This window comes from Nipponia nippon, unplaced genomic scaffold (assembly GCF_047370975.1).
Source record: "Nipponia nippon isolate SJK-2023a ecotype South Korea unplaced genomic scaffold, ASM4737097v1 scaffold_16, whole genome shotgun sequence".
NCBI lineage: Eukaryota > Metazoa > Chordata > Aves > Pelecaniformes > Threskiornithidae > Nipponia > Nipponia nippon.
The window spans coordinates 146,574-167,323 of NW_028262332.1; the positions used below are offsets into that span (position 1 = coordinate 146,574).

General features: G+C 58.1%; 2 protein-coding genes across 2 annotated transcripts; both read right to left on the reverse strand.

Annotated features, from left to right (window-relative positions):
* Positions 1–1,531: 1,531 nt before the first annotated feature.
* LOC148056191 (maestro heat-like repeat-containing protein family member 2B) lies at positions 1,532–10,382 on the reverse strand. Its single transcript, XM_087753247.1, has 16 exons — positions 10,263–10,382; positions 9,277–9,438; positions 8,926–9,048; positions 8,560–8,627; positions 8,074–8,209; positions 7,873–7,968; positions 7,300–7,404; positions 6,950–7,073; positions 5,921–6,030; positions 5,359–5,511; positions 3,755–3,900; positions 3,341–3,503; positions 2,854–3,047; positions 2,099–2,236; positions 1,790–1,901; positions 1,532–1,618 (listed from the first exon to the last, which is right to left on the reverse strand). Exons 1-16 carry the CDS (start codon positions 10,380–10,382, stop codon positions 1,580–1,582), a joined length of 1,989 nt encoding a protein of 662 aa, XP_087609373.1. The 3' UTR covers positions 1,532–1,579.
* A 182-nt stretch (positions 10,383–10,564) lies between these two features.
* Positions 10,565–20,328, reverse strand: LOC104018396 (maestro heat-like repeat-containing protein family member 2B). Its single transcript, XM_087753320.1, has 19 exons — positions 20,324–20,328; positions 20,125–20,140; positions 19,507–19,629; positions 18,785–18,950; positions 18,284–18,382; positions 17,576–17,727; positions 17,041–17,184; positions 16,376–16,468; positions 15,941–16,010; positions 15,717–15,830; positions 15,161–15,234; positions 14,572–14,691; positions 13,419–13,526; positions 13,064–13,223; positions 12,624–12,664; positions 12,197–12,338; positions 11,450–11,502; positions 10,936–11,043; positions 10,565–10,693 (listed from the first exon to the last, which is right to left on the reverse strand). Exons 1-19 carry the CDS (start codon positions 20,326–20,328, stop codon positions 10,565–10,567), a joined length of 1,917 nt encoding a protein of 638 aa, XP_087609446.1.
* Between the last annotated feature and the right edge of the window lie 422 nt (positions 20,329–20,750).

A 20,750-nucleotide genomic window follows, 5' to 3' on the forward strand; every position in this document is an offset into this window, starting at 1 on the left:
ATGCGAATTGGGTATTTACATATGCTAATAAGTTCCTGGAAATCTTATGTTTATGTAAACAAATTCCCAGAAATCCTATGAATATGTATGATTGTATAGTATATATTTTCTAAAATTCATCAACTCGTTGGAGCACTTATGTTGGAGAATCCCCAGTGCTGCCCAGCGCTGCAATAAAGGATACCTGCTTAATAGTGACTTCCTTGCTACTGAGTTTCATTTCAGGGACTCTCTGAATACTCTGTTTCTCCTTTGGGGAGATTCGGACTGCGAGGAGAAGCATCCGTGAATTTTTGTATCAGGGAGGCCACAGAAAGAGAGAGCACCAGGGTTTGTGGGGCTGTGAATGGGGTTGCCTGGATACTTGAAGAGCAGCAAGAGCTTTTGGTCCTGGCACCTTTAGGGTGGGAGGAATCCCTGGACGTTCACAATTTCTGAACTGGGCTCTGTCTGTAATCAGAGCAGCGGAGAAAGTTATTGCAAGGACCTTTAAGTGACTAGGAAGTTTCAAGCATTCAGTGATGTGCACCTTGGCCCTTGCTGTTCCCCCTCCACAGCAGGACTCCCTCTCAGCGTGGTGTTCAACCCAGAAAGGGGCTTGACTCCCTCTTACACCTCCATCCTCACCTCTATCAGGGAACATGATGGCACACAGCAGGAGCACGGGCTGTGTTTGACCAAATTTTGCAGTCTTCAGTTTGGCTCAGACATATGGTGGGACCTCTGGGACAGGGGACCAGAGGCTCAGATGGGCTCTCAGTGGGGCCAATGTGCACGGCAGCCCGAGGGATGAAACCACATCTCTGCTGGTGGGCTCCCTCTGTGGAGCTGCCCCTGCCCCATGCAGTTGTGCCCAGGCCCACTGGGGCTGGGGAGCAGTGGGGCCTGTGTTTAATGGGTAGGGGTCTGATGGGCCAGCCAGACCCTTCTGCTACACTCTGTCCCTCTTCTCCACCCCTGTGCCATTGCTGACCCTTTAGCATTCCCCTTTCGTCCACCAGTGCCTCCCTTCCGCCCCTTGCCCACACGCCTGTAAACTCCTGTGTCCCCTTCAGTCCTCCCACCCATCCCCCAGTGCCCCCTACACGCCCCAGTGTCCCCCTTTTCCCCTGCTACCCCCACACCATGTCCCTGGGTAAGTGCCGTGTGGGGTCCCAGCGTGGTGGCACGCCGGGGACCAAAGCCTGCTGTGCTGGTATGGTCAGGGCTGTCCTCGGCTGTTCCCTGCGCCAGCCCTAGCTGGTGCTGGAGGCTGTCATGCTGTGGTGGTGGGGGTGGCAAGGTAATCCCCACAGGCAGCGAGAGAGCATGGCAAGGTCCCAGGACCCCATGGGGAGACCCCTGCTCTAGGGTTTTCCCGGCATGACTCCATTATCCCCCACCCGGGAAGATCTGAGAGAGGCCACACAGCTGGCAGCCCCCAGTCTTGGTGTCACCCACATGTGGTCCCGCCAACCACAAGGGTTCCATCAGGGAAAGAAAAAAAAAAATACACTTTGCTTTAGGCTTTTTGTGATGAGCTTTATTTAATTAACTCCTTGGTGCTGGCTGGGACCAGGTATTGCAGAGGGTGCCTGCCTCACCCAGAGATCCTTGTCGTACTGCAGTCCTGAGAGAGCTGGAATGACACGGGCAGTGCCATGGGGACCTGGTCCCATCCAGGTGCTCCCCTGGCCACCCCCCTTAAAGGACCCTTTATCCAGGGATCTTCCCACTAAAAAAGGCATCCCAAGCAGCAGCACCTCAGTAAAACCCCTCTGAACCCTTTCTTCCCCACCCGCTGCCTTACCTCAGCAAAGAAAGCTGTAGCTGTCACCCTCAGGTCAACTGAACGGGAATCCAGCCATGGCAAGAGGGTCTGCACCAGGCGGGGTGATACGAGCCCAGCATGGAGCAGGACGCTGCACAAGGGAGCACAAGCAAGGGACACAGTTAGCCAGTGAGGCCACAGGCCAGGTCTCCAAAATTTACTTGCACTGATGCAGACGCTGTTCTTCAGCTCAGGACGGCTTCCCAGGCACGCTGGAAGGGTCCCAGCAGCCATTTCGCTGGGCACAGCCCTGCGGGAGGCAGCCAGATGCATCCCTGGGGCTCTTACCTGGTCAGGAGACGCACCCCCTCAGGGTGAGCCAGGGGGTCTTCCAGGAGAGCCCACACTGCCTGATTCATGAGCAGCCGCATCCATTTGTCCGCCATGCATTTGCCTAGCACCAACTCTAAAGCCAAAAGGAAAAGCCTGGCAAAAGAAACAAAACACAAAAAAAATCGAAACACAGTCAAACAAAACAAAACACCACCACCACCACAAAACCAAAGAAATCTCAAATCACAGCAGGTTAGGGGAAGATTTCTCTTTAGCAGAGCTAAATACCCCTGAAATGATGCTTAATAGCCTTCAAGACTGCAGCTAACGATACTGGCATTTTCATCATGCCCCAAAATCACTGAAGGAGAAGAAAACCCATGCCCCTAGACTGGCTCCATGCTAGATAACCAAAGGAACACCTAATACCTCTTTACACCAGCATTTTGTGAAGAATGAAGCCAGCAGCCACAAGAGTCACACTCCACCCAGCGGGGGGGGAGGGTCCGTTGAGGGAGTGCAATGCTATTGTGCATGCAAGGGTATGCAGGAGGCAAGATGACAGCTGTCCGCAGTATGAGCTGCGTAAGACCTTCTTGCCTGGGAGCTGGAGTTTCTCCATGAAGGAGCAGAAGTAAAACCAACCATGATGACCAGTTTGCACATCTAGGAAGTGGGGCAGGCGAAGTGCTCCAACAGCCCCACAAACACACATGTCTTGGCAAGTGGAACTGAAGCCAACCCCTCCACCAGCCCCTTCGGCTCCTTACCTGCAGGGCTTCTCCTCAAGGACCCGGCCCTCGAGGAACAGTTGTCTCCAGCTACTCATGGGGGAAAGCAGCCTCTCCTCGCCCAGCGTTTCATTGACCCACCTCAGGAGGCTGGGAAGGAGCTGGGGAAGCAGTTGCTTGAGTTCCTCTGTGCTCCTCAGGGCAAGCACCACCTCAGAGATGGCACGGGTGATCTACAGAGAAACATGACCAAGAACCACCTGTTCAGGCAAGGCCTTTTCCCACCAGCCTGGTTCCCCCTCCTGCCTGGGGCAGGGGTTACTGTCTGCAATTATCACTTCTGCGACAGCCTTGCAGCTCAGGAGCACAAAACTGTCCCGGCTCCCCACACTCCTTGATGCCGGCCCAGCACAGCACCCTAGGAGTCTCCACGGGCATCCACAAAGGGCACCTGACTCCCGCGTGCTGAAGTATGAGTTAGAAAGCAGATGTAAAGCTGCAGAAATGTGTCTGCCGTTGCATGTACCGTCAGAGTCTCCAGAGCAGTCTCACAGTTGTACCGCTCACAAGCTGAGGAGCCAGTCCCCAGGCGAGTGTTTCCTGCTCTATTTAGCTTCTCTGCTAGGCAACTCAGGACCTCAGTCCCAAAGATGCTTCTCCCCAGGCTCCTCCACAGCTCCACCGTGTCACTGCAAGGGAACAGACGTTCACCCCTGAGCCCGTATCCTTGCAGTCTTGCAGTGCCCTCAAACCTTCTCCTCATCTGCAGTGGGGCTTACAACACCCCACTCACGGCAGAGACACAAGCATGCAGTCTTGCCACACTCAAGACAGTTCAGGCAGAAAAAAGACCTGCTTCTTAACCGCACCCCTGCCCAGTGCAAGCAAGCTGTAGGGTCTCTCTTTGACTACAGTGGGGGGAAGTGGGTAGTGCATGTACCTGTCCATGGGCAGACCCTTCTGGAGGAGAGTGCTGATCACAGGCTCCTGGTGAAAGCGGGTGAGAAGAAGCACCGCACGGAGAGAGAAGGGCCTGTGGGTGCTCTGCTGCATGTAGGTGTAAAGGATGTTCAGGATTTTTGGCACCTGAATGGAAGAAGAGGAGAAAGAAGAGCTCAGTGCATCCTTTACCCGCTCCTGCAGAGCCCAGAGGCAGTCATTCAGCACATGAGCAATGCCTGCTCCCTTGACAAAGACTCCAGATCTAGCTCCAAACCTCACCCCTCCCACCCTGGCTGACCCTGGCTAGCTCACATCCAGAGCTGAGCATGCTCTTGGCAGTTGCATGTGTGCAGGCGCACACACACTCATGCATGCATGCATGCACTCACAAGCAGAGCCTCAGTCACTGCATGTGCCTGAGCCAGGCCATATGAGCAGCTGCGTGCCCTGTGTGCACACAGAGGACACGGGCATCTTTCACACCCAACACCTGAATAACTCTCCCCATGTGTCTGTAGTGATGCCAGAGCAAGACCAAACACGCTTTTCGAGCCCCTGAAGGTGCCTTGTAAGGCCTGTGAAAAGACCTTCCCCCAGAGGAAGGGGTGTTTGAGCCTTTCACAGCTAGAAGCCATGGCCACAATAAGGACAAGTAGGCACCCAGGTCCCTTGTTCTGTGGAAGATCCCATCTTCTCCCACAGCTGCCTACCTCTGGCCCGTGGTGCAGACACAACCTGCTCTGCACCTGGGGAAGCACCAAAGGGTGACCCAGCAGCCCACAGATGCGGTGCTCCTGCTGCCCGGAGCAGCCACAGGCTCGGCAGGGACAGCACAGGGACACCCTGCCCTGGCTGTAACAGCAGCAGGCTAACAGCTGGGTAAGCTTTAGCTCAGCTGGGCTCGATCCTGTGGGCTGCCACCCATGGTTGCCGTCACTGTAAGTGACCTCTGTCAGCAGCAGACAGCCGCACTGGGGAGTTATCCTGGGTTGAGTGAGCTGCTGGTGGCCCTAGAGCCCAAGAGGAGCACAGCAGAGCATGAGCAGAGGAGGAGAACAGGAGCCTTGAAAGGGCAGGCACAACACGAGGCCAGAGGCTCCCAGGCTACAAACAGCAGCAACTGGTGGCTAAAGGAAGGGCACCTCGCAGGCTGGGTAACACCACAGTCGGGGAAAGCAATGAGAGCAATGAACAAGTATCCAACCTGTGGAAAACCGAGCGTGCCCAGCAAAGCTCAGATTAGAGGGAACTGGGGACCAGTGAAAAAAGAGCAGGGGGAAGTGGGTCCCAGGGCAGGGAAGACTGGCAGTGACCCCAGAGGAAGGGGAGGAACAGCAAGGTTGGTGCCTCCGAGCGCCTCCGAGTGATAACTGCCTCACTCATGAGAAGATCTGGACCAACGGGAGACTTTGGACAAGAAGTACCCATATCCTTGTCACCAGATGGAGTAGACACCAGCACCATGCACAACTCCGACCACCAGTAGCCCCTCGACTCAGCGCACAGGTGGCGTTTCTTGAGCCCATGCCAACTGCACAGTGTGTAGTGCAACAGCCAACAGGGGAAAACACAAAGGCAAATGGAATAAAAGGTCTCCTTTACCTCCTGGAGTATTTCCTTGCTGCATTCCACCAGGAAGATGAACACCCACTTCCACACTGCCTTCACACATGTGGGTCTGACATGCAGGAAGCTGTCCAGGACAGCAGTCAGAAAGTCCATAGCCTGTGCTGGAGGGATGCATTTACAAACAGCCTGGAGAGAAGTCAGGAACAGGAGAGACCGCATCACAGCTCTGCTCCAGCAATTTGGAAAGGAAACTTGACAGGACTGTTAGTTCGGCAGTCATGGAGGGGGCAATGCCTTGATCCTCCTGCTGTGCATACACTGCTGTTTACATCCGATGCAGCTAATTGATTTGGTGTCTCCCCCCATGTTGTTTGCTTATATACCAAATTTGTATTCTGACAAGAGCACTCACACACACACATACAGGATCTGCTCCAGTGTGCCTAAAGGACAGTCTTGTCTCAAAGCCTCCTTGCTAACAACAGCTGTCCTGGACAGCTCATTCTGGAGACATGGAGAGACTCTGGAGAGGAGCAGGGAGACGTGCAGGAGTCCAGGAGCTGGGCCCCCACCCTGTTGTTTTGGGGCCAGTTACCTTTGCTATTGTGGCACCAGTCGCCGCCTGCGTCTCGGTGTCTGGGCTGTTCAACTCCTCACACAGGCACCTGATCTCATCTGCCTGAGGCACCACCTTCATGGTCTTGGCTGGAACAAACACCAGGAGAAAAAAGGACTCACATCTACAGAAACCCAGACTCTGGCCCCAGACACCAATAAAGGAGAACCCAAGTGGTGGCAGTGAAGGCCCTCCTGAACTCAGTGCAGCAGGATTTCCTGAGACTGATAAATGGCTGACAAATCCTGGGCTGGAAAGACCCCTCTTCCTCCTTGAACCATTTGCTGGGGCTTCAGGGTTTCAGCAGCCACTGGCCTCTGCTCCCAGCAGCTGCGTCCTCTATTCCCACCCAGGCCACCATTGTCTCTGCAGGCAGGAATCCTCCCTGTGACTTCCTCAGCACAGGCAGACCCTGCTGCCTGAAGAGGAAAGGGTTCAAACACAACCCTTTGCAACACACTCTGGGCCCGCAGCTCAGATCCCTGCTCCCTGCCCAGTTTCCTCTGGGCAGCAAATTGGTTTCCTCTTTTGTGCTCGGCAGGAGATTTCTTCCCTGGAGGGATGAGTTTGGAGACTGCCTGGGTAGCTGCCTTTCTCTCCAGGCTCAAGTCAGGGAGCAAGGGGGAAGGCACCCTCTGAAACATCAAGGACCTCATCCAAGCAACTTGTCTGACCACCCTCTGTTTCTCCTGGAACATGGAGGGGGACAGTCCCCAGCATTGGTGACACCGTCCTGCTCTCAGAGAGCAGCGGGGGATGGCCCTGACCACCCAACATCACACATGCCCCAAGGACGTGAGACTCAGTGACCCTCTCCCAGGGATCCTTCCTGAGATGGCCAGGGAGGCAGAGGGCTAAACAGGGTGGGGGCACAAAACCAGCTGAGCACGTTGCCTCCCCCTTCCCTCCTGGGGATGGGGCCTGGGCCTGCAGGATCCCCATGGTGCCAAGCCAGGAAGGGAGGGAGGATCAGGCTGAGCAAGGCTGGGAAGCACCCGCTCTCCTCACCTTGCATTTGGAGAAGGTAGCCAAGGCAGATCCATGCCCTCTGGCAGGACGTGGCCAGGCAGTCACTGGTCAGAGTCCCCAGAATTCCCACCAGGGAGCCAAACTGCTTGCAAGGACGTCCTCTCTGCAAGGGAGAGCAGCAGGACAAGGGTCGCAGGCAGCCCCAGCACCCGCTCACCTCTACCACCCATCCTGCTCCCTGAGCAGCGACCAGGCAGAGGGGCAGGCAGAAGGGCTGCCCCATAATCGCAGGAGCCCTGAAACCCAGCACCTGGCCAGGCGGGGCTCCCTTCCAGGGCCGTCAATGATGGGGAGGGAGCACCAGGGCACATGGGCAGGTCCCTACTCACCATGAGCTTGAATGGCTCCTTGCAAGCTCCCAGCACATGGGCACAAACTCGCAGGGCTCTCTCCCGCTCCCGTTCTTTGGCTGAGGTGAGCCAGCCTTTCAGGACCTGAGGCAGGGTGCATCTCTCTCGCAACAGGCGCCTTTCTCTCCCTGAGATCCCTCTCCATCTCCCTCCTTCTCTGGGCCCTTCCTGGTGCAGCCCCCAGCCCCACCAAGCACTGGCACTGCAGCCTCCACTGCCTCGCTCTCTCCAGCTGCCTCTGCCCTGAGCCAGGTGTTGCTTCCCTGCCAGTGTGTCCCCGCTCCGGCCTTCCCCCAGGCTGCTCTCGCCCAGCTCAGGGCTGGCTCTTGGCTTTCCCTCGGGCAGGGCCCACTTCTCTGCCTGTCCTGAGGCTGCAGTGGCCAGGCGCTCCCATCCCCCAGCTCAGACCCTGGCCCCAGCCAGAGGCACAGCTTCAGAACAAGGAGCCAAAGCCCCACTTTCCCGTAGGAAAGGTATCCACCTCCTATCACCCTCTAAGGCCTTGATTCTCTGCCCCAGTGACACTTTCCCTGCTGCCCCATGGCTACGCACATGGACCACATCGTCAAAGCAGGCAGAGGTGTCCTCTGCCTCCAGAAGGATTTCTATGAGATGGCCCAGATCTTCCATGCATCTCCTGTGCAAAAGCTGAAAGCAGGAAAGGAGAGCTGAGGTTCTGCATCACGGGGGCTGCCAGGGCGCACTGAGGTGGCATCCTGACCCCGAGGTGGGCAGGCACTGGCCGGTGGGTACCTGCATGTTCACAGCTGCCTTCGCTGGCTTCCTTGCCTTGTTCATCCACTTCTCAGAAGGACAGGACAAGACACTCTGGCAACACACTGCCAGCAGGTTGCGATTTTCCTCCCTGCTCAGAGGTGGCCTCAACTTACTGGCCAGAGGAAAAAGGAAAAGAAAACAGAAAGGGGATTTAGTAGCCCTCTCCAGAGTGGCTCAAAGCACAACTGGGTTCCTCCTAATCAAGGGCCCCAAATCCAGCACCCCCAGCACATGCCAGCAAGCACTGCCTTCAGCTCCAGCAATTTCTGTCTCCTCCCAGGAAGCAGGCAAACCCTCACTCCCAGGTTAAGGAGATGCTGGGGCTCCCTTCCTTCGGGACACCTGAAATTGGGAACACCCTCCCAGCAGCTCCCAGCCCCATGCTCAAGGTCACTGAGGCTGTCCCAGCCAGCTGGGCTGGGGCATACTGGGATTCCCCAGAGCTCAGGGAACAGATCTGACCTCAACTCCTCCAGGGTCTGAAACACTCCATACACCAGGCAGTCCCAGGGCTCTCCCTTTATCCAGTCCTGCAAGTCTCAGAGACACAAGCACAGAATTGGCATTAGGCTGGGGCACAGAACAGCCCTCCCACCTGCCCCAGGGACAGGCTCCGTTGATAGGCTTTGACAGGCACTGCCCCATCACTCCCACAGACCCCCAAAGGCACCGCAGGATGGACCCTGCTCCCCAGCCACAGCCACCCAGCACCAGCACCCAGCTCAGGGCACAGCTTTAGGAGCTCGCATGAAGCCAAGAGACTATCATGCTTCTGGGGAAAGCAGCCCAAAAATCCCCTGTGTGACTGCCCCAGCTACGGGCACTCACCAGCAGGGTCTGTGTCGCCTCCTGCTTCAAGGAGAGCTTGAAGCTGCCGCAGTCACCCACAGCCTGGATGGCACAGCTGACCTTCATGATGCTCTGCACGAGGGCAAGCTTGAGCTGCAAGTCCTGAGGCCAAAGAGAGCAAAGCAGCCCTTGGACTCTTTGAATGGCTGAGGGGTGGAAGAGGAGCATGGGCTGGGAGAACCCACGGGTGGTTTGGATCTGGACATTGAGTACAAACCCTTCGTTGGGGGATCTTTAGAAAGAGACCATCCATCTCAGTGCACCCCAGCCCCGAAGGGCTGGAGCGAGGGCACCCAGGCATCCCTGCCCCTGCGCACCCCATGCTCCTACCCTCTCTTTGGCTCTGGAGAGCCGCAGGATGTTGCCCATGATTTCTTTATCCACACGGGTGAGCAGCTGCTCCTTGGGGGCATGCAGTGCAATGCCGCTGTAGGTGTGCATGAGAGCAGCTCGGATGGCCTGGGCTCTCTCCATATTCTGCCGTCGCTGTTCCTGTGTCAACAGAGATGCCCCGAGACATCAGCCCCAGGACTCCCATGGGCTCCTGCGGCAGGCCCTGTCCTGCACCCTCACCAGCTCCTTGTTCACCTGCGCACTTTCCAGCAGCTCCCCAAGCCGCTCCTGCAGCTTCGAGCTCTGGGCCTGGGAGCTGTTCCCATCCTGCAGCTTGGGTTCTTGCATAGCAATGGGGAGGAGGGTGCAGCCAGCATTGCACACACTGCTGGTGGTTTTACCACTGATTTGAGGGGGCGGGGAGCTGTCTGGAACCTTTCTGTGAAAAGGTATCTGAAATAGCCTGTCCTGGTCCTGCTCAGAGACGCACAGCCTGCATGAGTCAGTGGTGCAGATAAGCCCAGTCTGCTCACCGCCCCAAGCTGGGCTGCACTGCTCTCTCTGCAGGGCCCTGCCCTGCCCTGAAAGGCTTCCCCATGGCCCCCAGGTGGGGGGCAGAGCCAGCGAGACCTCACCAGGCTCCAGCCCTCAGCTTTGGGGAAGGGACAGTTTGTCACACCGTGCCCATCCCCTTGTTGCCAGCTCCTGCTGAAGTTAAGTCATGGGCAACGTGGCTGCAAGCAAGCAAGTGCTGCAGCTGCCACAGCTGGGCGGCTCTGATCCACCAGGTGTCAAACTCCATCCTTTCCAATGACACCTCAGTGGCCCCGATGCTGGGACGTCCCCTCTGAAACACAGGTCTCAACTAGCTCTTACAAGAGGGCTAATCTAAACACAGCTGCCATGGTTTGGCTGCTGAAGGTATAGAAGTGGAAATAAGGCCAAAAAAGGAAAACCAGACAGTGAAACCCTGGATCCTTTACCTTCCAGCCCATGGAAGTCTGATAAAACCAGTCTCTGGTGAAAGCAGCGGAGAACATTGTCACTGTGTCCAAGACCAGGTGGAAGTGGCTCTCAGCAGCATGCGACACAACAGAAATCATTCCCTGCAACCACAGAGAAATGGAGATTTGGCTCCAGACCAGGCATTCAGCTGTGGCCAGTGACAACGGCGAGGCAGGACATTGCAGCAAGCGGGAAATGGCAGCAATGGGGAAATCAAGGAGGTCTGGAGCAGCCCTCCCTCTCCCCCAGGAACAGGCAGGAGGTGCTCAGGACATGAGCATCATCTCACCTGGGCCTCAGACAGCTCCACAGGGTTTGTCTCCTGGAGGAACCTCAGGACCTGCCCTTGGACATGTCTGAGGTCCCGACAAGCTGCCAGTGCCGTCCCAAGAGCCTTGTACAGGAAAAGCTGAAAGAGAAGAGGCCAAGCCTGAGATGTGGTCATGGCCCGACATGTCAGGAGAGGGCTGGCCTCAGATGGACCCGAGCACCCCAGGAGCAGGCGAGGCCAGCCGTGGCACCAGGCTGTGGCCAGCCACTGGAGCAGCCCGGGGGGAAGTGCCTTTTGGGGGCAAAGGAAGGGGAAGCAGTGAAAACCGCCTGTGTGGGCAGAGCACTGTCACTAGCCCCAGCGCGGGGCAGGAGACGCACCTCCTCCCAGGAGCCAGGGACAGAGCTGCCCAGCTGCCGGCTCATCTCCTGGCTCAGGCTCACAGTCCAGGCCTTGTCCTCGATGGGCTCCAGCGACGCTCGCAGGAACTGTGGGCAACAGGAGAGGAAGCGAGTGTTCCCATGCCCTTGGCCAGGACCCTTTCCACACTGGCGTGTGCTGGGGGAGGGCTGCCAGGAACAGCACTCTCTTCCCCCGCCCTGCCCAACCCTCTTTTCACCAGCCTCCCTTTTCTCCTAACACCTCAAGTGAGATCCCCTGGCACGCCAGATGTAGAGGAAGAGACAGTACTAAGGTGTGTGCTACAGTGTTAGAGAGCATTAGCCATCAGCCGTGGCACATGTGCAGAGAGCAGCTCCTCTGTATGGGCAGGCACCTACGGTGGGGGGAGGCGCAGGGTGCTCAGGAGGTGCCCCCACCTCCTTGTGCCTACACAGGCAGCCCTGAGCTTCCTCCCACAACCTTGCTCCTTCTTCTCCCCCAAGGGTACTGTACCTTAAGCAGACAGTACTCCCACTCTTCAGAGTCTAGGGAGCTCTCAGTTTTTCCTAGAAAGCAAAAGGAAGCAAAAGCCCTCGCTGCTATTTAAGCTCACACCAAAGAAGAGCCCAGTGGTATCCTCTGAGGTCAGACCTCCCAAAAGTCCCAAGCCATCAGGCTAGAAAGGGCCTACAAAGCACCTACGTCAAAGCCCTTGTGAGGCCAAAGACACAGGAGGAATCCCAGGGGCATTTGTCAGAGCCACTGGATTCAAGTTGGGAAGGATGCACTGACTGCAGCTGATCCCCATTCCTTGACTGCAGCTCCCAGAACAGCTCTGACCACTGAGTGCCAGCACGCACCAGCAACACCCATTTTCTCCTGGATGACCCACCACTTTCTGCCCATTTGCAGCCCATCTCCCAAGCTGTTGCCAAGGACGGCTGCTACAAACCTAGCCTGGCCTGGGGACTTGGCCCTCCAAAGCCAGCGGCTGCACCCTCTCCAGGAGCACCAGTCCTGTCCCTGCCCCAAACACCATCCCAGCCAGGACATGGGGGTGCCACCAAGACCTGCCATCCAAGGGGACATCAACGGCCCCGTCCACCCCCTGGGCCAAATTGACGCTGGGGGACAGCTGCCCTGAGCCTCAGTGCTGGCAACAGAGCAAGTGCTGGGGAACGTCCCCTCCATCACGCTGGAAAGCTGCATTTCCCTGCCCCTCCTGTCACCCCAGCCTCTCCCTCCCCACCCGCACTTTACCTTCCAGGTACTGCAGCAGGAGGGGGATCTTCGTCACCCACGCAGCCCCCAAGGCTCTGTGGATCCTGCCGTGGAGGGCCTGCAGCAGCTGCAAGGCAGCGACTGCACGTTCACTGCTCTCCTGAGGAGCCGCCGCCACCACCTAAGTGACGGCAGGAAAGAAGGGTCACTCCTGCCACCAGAGCTGCAGCTTCTCCCGGGAGGGAGCTCGGGAGCTCAGCACCACTCAGCCAGCGGGAGTCCAATGGCTTCAACCGGAGTGCTGCTGGGCCCGAGAAAGGAGTGGGATCCCCAACAGGCCCAGGAAGGCTCGGGCACACTGCCTCCTCCTCGGGGACTCCAGGCACTGGCCTCAAAAGCATCTCTGCCCCAGGCTTTCCCACCACCCCAGCCAGAAAAGCTCTTTCCTCAGAGCTCCACTACTCACCAGCAGTCGAGTCAGCAGGGCCTGGGGAGCTGGCAGCCAGGCTGCAGGGAGGAAGAAAGGATGGCTGAGCCAACAAGCCCCCGCCGTGCCCTGCCCCTTGCACCTCTGTTGCCCCCACAGAGGGCTGAGGGCTGAGAGCAGCTGCCCTGACACAGTGCTGGCCCGGGCCAGGCTCCCGAGGGCTGCCCAGCATGAGATGAAGGCAGCTCCAGCATGGCCAGGAACGAGCCCTGGCTCACCAGGAGAGTGCTGCGAGCAGGAGAGCCAGGCCTCTGTGCCAGGCAAGGGGCAATGCAGGGAAGAACCCCTTGTGGCCAGCAGCAGAGCCTGGCTCTACCCTTTGGTTCTCCCAGACTCCTGCTCAGGGCTGGCTGGGCACATGCAGACACAGACTGGCCTGGCCCCGAGCCGAACCCAGCAGCACTCACTGCGGCTCCTACCTTGGTCCTGGGAGTCCACGGCATCAGGGTCCTCCTCTTCTTCTTCGCATCCTGCTCTCTCCCGTCTCTCAGCCAGGGCTCGGAGACAGCGGGAGAGCGGGATCAGCATGCCGCTGTACTGGGCTGGCACCACGTACTGCAGCAGCCTCGGCCACAGGAGCTGCAGAGAAGAACCAGGCAGTTCACCACATTGGCATTTCCACTCAGCTCGAAGACAAAAAGGATGGTCTGTGTTTCCCTGAGCCTTGTGTGCTTCAGCACACATGAGGGGAGAGGTTCAGGGCATGAAGCACCACAGCAAAAAACGCCCTGAAAGCAAGAAGTGGTCACAGCAGCAGGGCAGAGGGCAACTTACTTTGGTCATCCCTCTCAGAGAGACATCCAGTGAGCCCAGGATGTCCATGCACAGGGCTCGAAGAGCTTCTTCCTCTGGGGTTTTCCGGGCAAAAAGGCCTCCTGCTACCTGTAAGACAGAGTTGGCAAAACCCCCGTTACTCTCAGCTCCTGACTGACAAGGCTCAGGCATGGCCCCACCAGTGCCACTGTGCCAGCCTCCCAGGAGCAGAGACCTCCTGAAGGAGGACAAGGACAGCCAGACTCAGCTCGAGGACCAGTTTCCAGACCCTGGGAAGGACTGGAAAGCCTGGGAGCAGAAAGAGACGCTACTTGTCTGCACAGTCCCCCAGGGCCCAAATGCTGCTGTCATGCCACCAAAGCAGAGATAAGGAACATGCCCTTCAGCAGGGTTGTGCTCAGTACCAGCTCTGGTGGCAGCACACCCAGCCCGACAGATGTGGAAGAGAACCCAGAAGCCCTTTCCTTCACCCTGCTCCCAAAGCAGACCCTCCCTGAGCCCTGGAGCAAAGCGATGCACACAGATTCCCCAGCTGGAGGGAAGCTCCAGCCAGAAGGAAGATCCTCTTTCTTCTGGGCAAGTCAGCAGGAGGCTCGGCTCTCCGTGGCCTTCATCTCCTGGGCACCCAGCTGGAAACACCAAAGGGACTGCCAAGTGGCCTGTCCCCTTGCCAGATGGGAAACAGGTCCCCAGACTGCTATCAGATGGGCAGGGCATGCTTTGGAAGGCCACAGCACAAGACCACCACAGAAAGTTCCTTTAGCCAGGCCCACCTGTCTGCACGGGCTGTGTTTTGCTGATTGTCCATCAGCATTTAAGGATGGAGGATGTCCTGTCCCTGCAAGGCCCCTCCCTTCACAGGGCAGCTTTGCTGAAGGCGCCTGTGGACACAGCTCAGCCCGTGGGGCTTCCAGGCAGCCCTGCAGTCCCGGGTGGCTCGCCCAGGTGCAAACCGACATCATCCACTGACATCTCCACTGACATCAGCACAGACATCCACGAGGAGGAACAGACATTTGGAAGCTGCCCCAAGGGCAGTGCTGCCACTGATGGCCCTGCAGCATGGAGCTCTCCATGGTCAAGGATGCCTGCAGGACCTCTCAGCACGGTCCAGGCACCAGTCAAAGCCCCGGGTGTCCCACTCTGCCCTTACCAGTCTGCCTGAGGTCCGGCTAAACTCGTCAAAGATGTGCCCCACCACATCCCATGCCCAGCAGCTCTGGGGGCCGGAGCTGAGCAGCTCCCTGATGAACTCCAGAACTGCCCTCCGCACCTGCCAGGGGAGAATGTGGTTACCACCCTCCTGTTCAAAACCCAAATGGAAGCTGCCTTCACTTGGGGGCAGCCTTTGTGGCTCGCAGAGACATGACAAGGGCACAGCAGAAGCTTTTACTCCTGGTTTCAGGGATGGGCTTTAGCACCAGGCTGGATGTGCATTTGCCCTGCAGAGCACAGCAACATCCCCGCTCCACTCTGCCAGCTCTCCCTGGGAAGAAGCCGTCACCCACCACCTGGGCAACGCGCCGGCACTTCCCCAGGCACCCCAGCCCTGCCCACGCCAGCAGCAGCGTCACCTCTCACCATCAGCTCTCTGGGGAACACAAGGAAGCAGGGAAAGGGAATGGTCATCTAGGTCAGACCTCAGACTGCTGCTTCCTGCTATGGCCTTGCCAGGCTCTGCCCCAAGGGAAAGAGTTTCTCTGCCTCCCCTGCCAGCACTGTCCCTTCCCAAACCAGCTCACCTGGGCACTGGGGTCATTGCACACTGACCGCACAGCCTCCACCACCTGGGGCAGCTTCTCTCTTGTTGCAGGTGCTGGAAGAAAGATGGAGATTATGTGTTGAGGCAGAACCCCGATGGCAGAAGGGATCCCTTGAAGCTTCCAAGCTTTGCATACACCAGCGGGACAGAAAAGCAGGGCCTGACTCTGACTTCACAGGAGGCAGCAGCGTACCCAGAGCAACTCCATTTCTAGAGGCATAGCTATTTTATAGGGACTGAAAGCTATGGTAACAGAAAACGAGAAACGGCATGGGTACAAGCAGCTCCTGTGCACACCAGCCCACCCGTTTGCTCACCAGCCCGCCCGTGTTGCTGAGCTTGGAGCCTCATCCCTGGTGTGCTGCCGTTTCTAACTGCTGGGGGAGAGCTCCAGCCCCATTGCAGGGCGTCAGCTCAGCTGGGGGACCCACTCTTTGCAGCTCCTCTTGGGTGCAGGTGCACAACTTTCAGCCCGTTCCTGCCCTCAGCCCAGCAGCCCCAGCCCCTGCCTTGTGTCCCTGGCCCATGGCACTGACCATCAGAGCGGGCTAGCGCTGCCAGCAGGTCCAGGGCTGCCACACGGCCAGCCTCACTCCCACCGCTCAGCTGGGAGAGCAGAAACACGACCGTCTCCTCAGGGCAGGTTCGACCTGCAGGGAAGAAATCGCGTTCTGCATTAGCAGACAGCTGCCTCCGACCACTGAGGACTGGAAGACAGCTGCCATGGCACGGGGGGCATCACCCAGTCTCCTCTCCTTACCCTGCAGCACAATGCAGCGGGACAGCACTGCCTTATGGGCTGGGCCAGGCTCCTTGGTCACATCGGAGAGCTGTGGGAACAAGGTCCATTTTAAAGAAATTCACATCAGTGGTGAGGGGGACTGAAAAGAAACAGTGCTCTCTGTCTTCCTCTCCCAGAGTCCTCCTGCAACTTGACTGAGAGGAAAATTGCTGTGGGAACCAGGCTGCCCCTCAGACCCGTTCCAAACAACCAGGATCAGGCCTCCTGCAGCCTTAAGGCACCTACGTGGCACCTGGCTCAGAAATCCTGGCATGCTCCTGGCCTGTGGGAAGGTCCTGGCAGAGAGACGTGCTGCCCTGCCTTTCCCTTCCCTGCCAGCCAGCAAGTGTTACCCCTTCATTGCAATCAGAGGTGCGGGCCCCAGGCCGGCAGCAGGGCACAGGCTCCCCTTACCTGGTGGTGCACAGCAGTGCTGATGGCAAGAGCCGTGCCTCGTGGGATTGGGGTCTGAACTCCCTCCAGCATCTCTAGGACATAGCTGAGGCTCTACAAGAGAATGGGGGAGGAAGAGGAGGCTAAAGCCACCGAAAGCCACTTGGCAAGGGAGAAACCTAGCACGTTCGGGATAAGGGGAGTCCCTAGCACCAGCTCCCAGGGAAAGCCCCAAATCATCCTGCAAGGGGCTTCTTGTTTGCCCTCCCGTCAGAGCAGCATCGGGAGGGTCTCTTTCCTCTGAACAGAGCCTGGTGCTGACAACTCTGTTTCCCGGCACTTCCCACTCATCAGACCTTGCCCCTCACTGGACAGGACTGGACATGGTCCTGGGCATTAGGGCAGAGCTCTTCCCACACACAGAGCCCCAGGGAGGTGCCAGTGCCTCCCTTCCTGAGAAGATGAGCCTCAGGGACTCTTGGCTCCCTCCTAGCCCCCCCACCCCCCCACCCCCATTGTTCTTTTCTTGACCAAAGAGCCCAGGCAGCCCCAGGCCTCCTCTGCTCTCCCTTTTCCTTCTCTATAGGCTTTCCAGCTCCTCCTGGTACCCCACAGCTCCCCAGTGCCTCACGGCACTCACACACATCCACCCCAGCAGCCACGCCGGGCCCTGCATGACTCCTCACCTTGGTGACCTGGGAGGTGTCTCGGACCACCTGATATTGGTGCAGGAGCCAGAGGAGCTGCTCCCAGGCATGCTCTCGGTGCTGCTCCTCATGCAGAAGGACCCCCATCATGGCAGCCACCGCCCCGAGGACAGCCTGCTTGTCCTGGAGAGGGAAGGGAGAGGCTCTGCTTGGAGGGCTGAAGGTCTGCCTAGCGCTCAGCATCCCCTGGACACCAGTCTGCCCTTCCCACTGGGAGGGGTTTCCCTTTCCCTTCTGCCCTGCAGGAGAAGGGCTCACTCCAGAGGACAGAGCGCGTTTCCCCGTGCTGGTACCCCAGCCCTCCCTGCAGAAAGGCCCCAGGATTCGGCTGCTTCTTGACAGGGAGCTCCCAGCTCCAGACACGGTGCCAGCAGGCTCCCGGCTTGGGGTGCTTTCTCACCCAGACCACTTCCCTTCCCTGCCCCCCTCTGCTTGCACCCCATCGGGCACAGACAGACCCACTGACGTGAACATCCCCACTGCAGCCCCAGGCGTGGAAAGCAGCACTTCTCACCTCTTCCTCCTCGCAGCCCAGCCAGTTTACCACCACATAGTGGAAGACTGGGTAAATGTCTTCACACAGCTGCGCCTTCCTGTTGCGAGGAAAGGGGCATCGCTCCCGGTTGCAGAAGTAGGTATTGACCCCTTTTGACCATTGCTCCAGAACTGCACCAGGAGAGAGGAAAAGGGAGCACGTGAGTCTGCAGCAAGGAAGGTTCCTTGCACCCTCATCCAAGCCTGCTTTAAGGACAGTCCCAGGCTCAGCAGGGCTCAGACCAGGACCAGATCTGGAACTGAGGACAAGCTGTGCTCTTGAGGTATCTGGATTCAAACACCCCACTGTTTCTCTCCTCCTCTCCATCACACTTATTCCTCCTCAATGGTCTGTTCCCCTCCAGCATATTCCACTGCAGCCCCTACCCCTCTTTGCCCACATACTCGCCCTTTCAGTGAAGGGACTTTAAACCCCAGAGGAAAGCAGGGAAACAGAAGCCATGGGAAGGGACCCGGGAGTTCTGCTGCGCAGCACTGCCGTGTCCTGCCCACAGAAAACTCCCAGGCTTCCCCTGCTCCTTCTGCACACTCTCAGCAGTTTGGGATTGCCAAGGCCTGACTTCACTGCAGGCTGACACCCACCATGTTCTGTCTGAGATCACATGAAGGCATCAGAGGCCACCCCCGCCCCTGCCCCTGGGACCCCAGCCAGGGAGCTGAGACTCACCACTGCAGATGGCGCGCAGGATCCGGCCACTCCCCACCCAGCTCAGCATGGCACGCAGGGCGAGCAGTGTCATTCCCACGAAGGGGATGCACCGCAGGGCTGCAGAGAAGGCAGGGACAGAGGGACCAAGACAGTCAGTGAGAAACACAGGTGACTGGGGTCCATCCCTGGCTAGGCTGGGGCTGCTGGGCCAAGCAGGACATGCCAGAGGGTGTGGGGAGGGCTGCTTTCCCCAAGGGGGACACAAGGAAGCCCTATGGGGAAATGGGGAGGACAGTGTGGGGCAGAGACCCTGTGGGTTTGTCTCCAGCGGGTTTCTACCCTCCAGGAACTGGGATTGGGCTGGTAAGGCAGAGCTGCTGGCCAGCCCTGGCACAGAGCAAGGAGGCACAGCAACTTCACAGTCCCCCAGCTCAACACAGAGCATTTAGGGAGGGAGAGGATCCTCTCTCCCCATTATCACAGACCCCTACCCAAACCAGGAGGCCAAGGCTGCCGTACCGTAGCTGCGGGCCATTTTGCCCAAGGTGAGGAGCATAGTCTCATCAGGGACTTTCCCCTTGACCTTCAAGTGGCTCTGGAGCTCGGACATGACAAAGTGGAAGTGGGAGCGGGCCAGAGCCACCAGGACGTTGCTAGCAGCCATCTTCACATCATCTGTCACACCCTGAAAAAGCGCCACAGGTTAAACACTTCCGAGAAAAAGGCTGAGGCACTGGGACGGGCTGAACGACCCTGTCTCCCCTGCAAGACCCCTCAAGGCAGTTGTGGTTGGGCCAGGTGGCTGCTGCCTCTTGTACCCTGGGGTAGGTGAGCAGCTCCCCGGTGAGACCCGGGAGGCTTTTCCCCGGCGCAGCCCTGTGCTGCTGCGTCCTCTCCCTCTCTGTGGACATGCCAGGAACAACTGTCGCAGACTTGAGAACCCCCTGGGGCCTCTCTGTGGAGCTGGTGGATTCCCACAGCTCTTCCTCAAGGCAGGAGAAATAACCTTGAGTTTGAACCCAGCTCTAGCTCAGTTAGAAACAACCCCGAGTCCCCCTCTCTGCACAGCTCTCTGCGTCTCCTCTTCAAATTCTCTGTAATGAGGAGTCCCCAGTGCTTCTCCCTTAGGACTTCCACTGGGCCTGAATAACCGAGGAGCATCTCTGCGCTGCTCTGTATTTTCCCAAAAACCAGGGGTGGAGGCAGGCTGCTTTGGTGGCCTGGAAAGAGAACAAGCTCACCTGGACTGCTTGCATGTCACTGGACACCTCTGCTATCAGGCGGTTAACAGCACCACTCATCAAACAGCCATCGTCTTCCTGCAAGATGCTCTCCAGCTCTCGGTACGTCTCTACTCGGTCACCCTGGGGACGCACCACAAAGGGGAGTGATGGGACTTGCTTTGCCCTTGTTCCCAGGGAGCCACGAGAGAGACCTGCTGCCCCCCCAAATCATCTGTGTGCCTTGGGCATGAGGTATGAGCTGCAGGCATCAGTCAGGACAGCCACGGGGAACAGCAAGATCTTCTGTGGCACCTCTGACACTAGCAGAGAGCCAGACAGGGAGAGCAACTCCACCAGGGTAAAAGGCATGCAGGAGCCCAGAAAGTCATTCCTGAGGATGGTGGATGGCGGAGGTCAGAGGGAGAGTGCCAGGCGAGGAAGGGGAAGGCGTGGGAATGAAACCATGCCCTGAGGAGGGGAAGCCATGAGCACCATGCACTTTGGGGCGCAGCATTGCTCCTTGCACAGGCAGGAGCCGCAACGCTGGGACAGATCCTGAACCAAAGCTAAGGAGGGGCCTTGGGCATTTGGGCAAAGGCTCTGGAGAGATGCTGGGGTGTATGCCAGAGCCTTTGCCTTGCCCAGGAGAGCACTGCGAGCACACGGGGAAAAGAGGGAGGGAGCGGTGTCATTAGTCTAGCTTGAGCGGCAGAACTGGTGCTTGGGGATGAAGCGCCTGCAGAAGGGCCGAAGTGTCATCAGGCAAAATCCCCCTCTGCCACAGCACCCAGGGAAGCCAAGGGCATGGAAGGGAGCCCTCACCCCCCCATCTCACCTCATGGTCTTGCAGCTGCTTTATCAGAGAAGTCCCAACGGCTGCAAAGGTAGTGACAGCTGCAGGCACAGTCCCCTTTGCCCTGCTTTCATCCTCAGTATGCACAGGTCTGGACTGGGAACTCATGCATGGGCACAGAGCTGGAAGAAAAGAAAGAAACGGTTTTGCTGGCTGCAGGGCTTCGAACCAAGGAGTGGTGAGGATCTTCCCAGCACTAATAGCCCATGCTGGGCTGCACTGGCAAGAAGGCAGTCAGTGGGATAAGGGGAGGGAGTCTTCCCCTCACTGTAGCACTGGGAAGAACACACTGGGGGACTGAGCCCATTCTGGGCCTCACAGTGCCAGAACAGCAGTGATGCGCCAGAGCGAGTCCAACATGGGGGCCCAGAGCTGGGCAAGGGATGGACATGGGGCCCTGCGAGGAGCC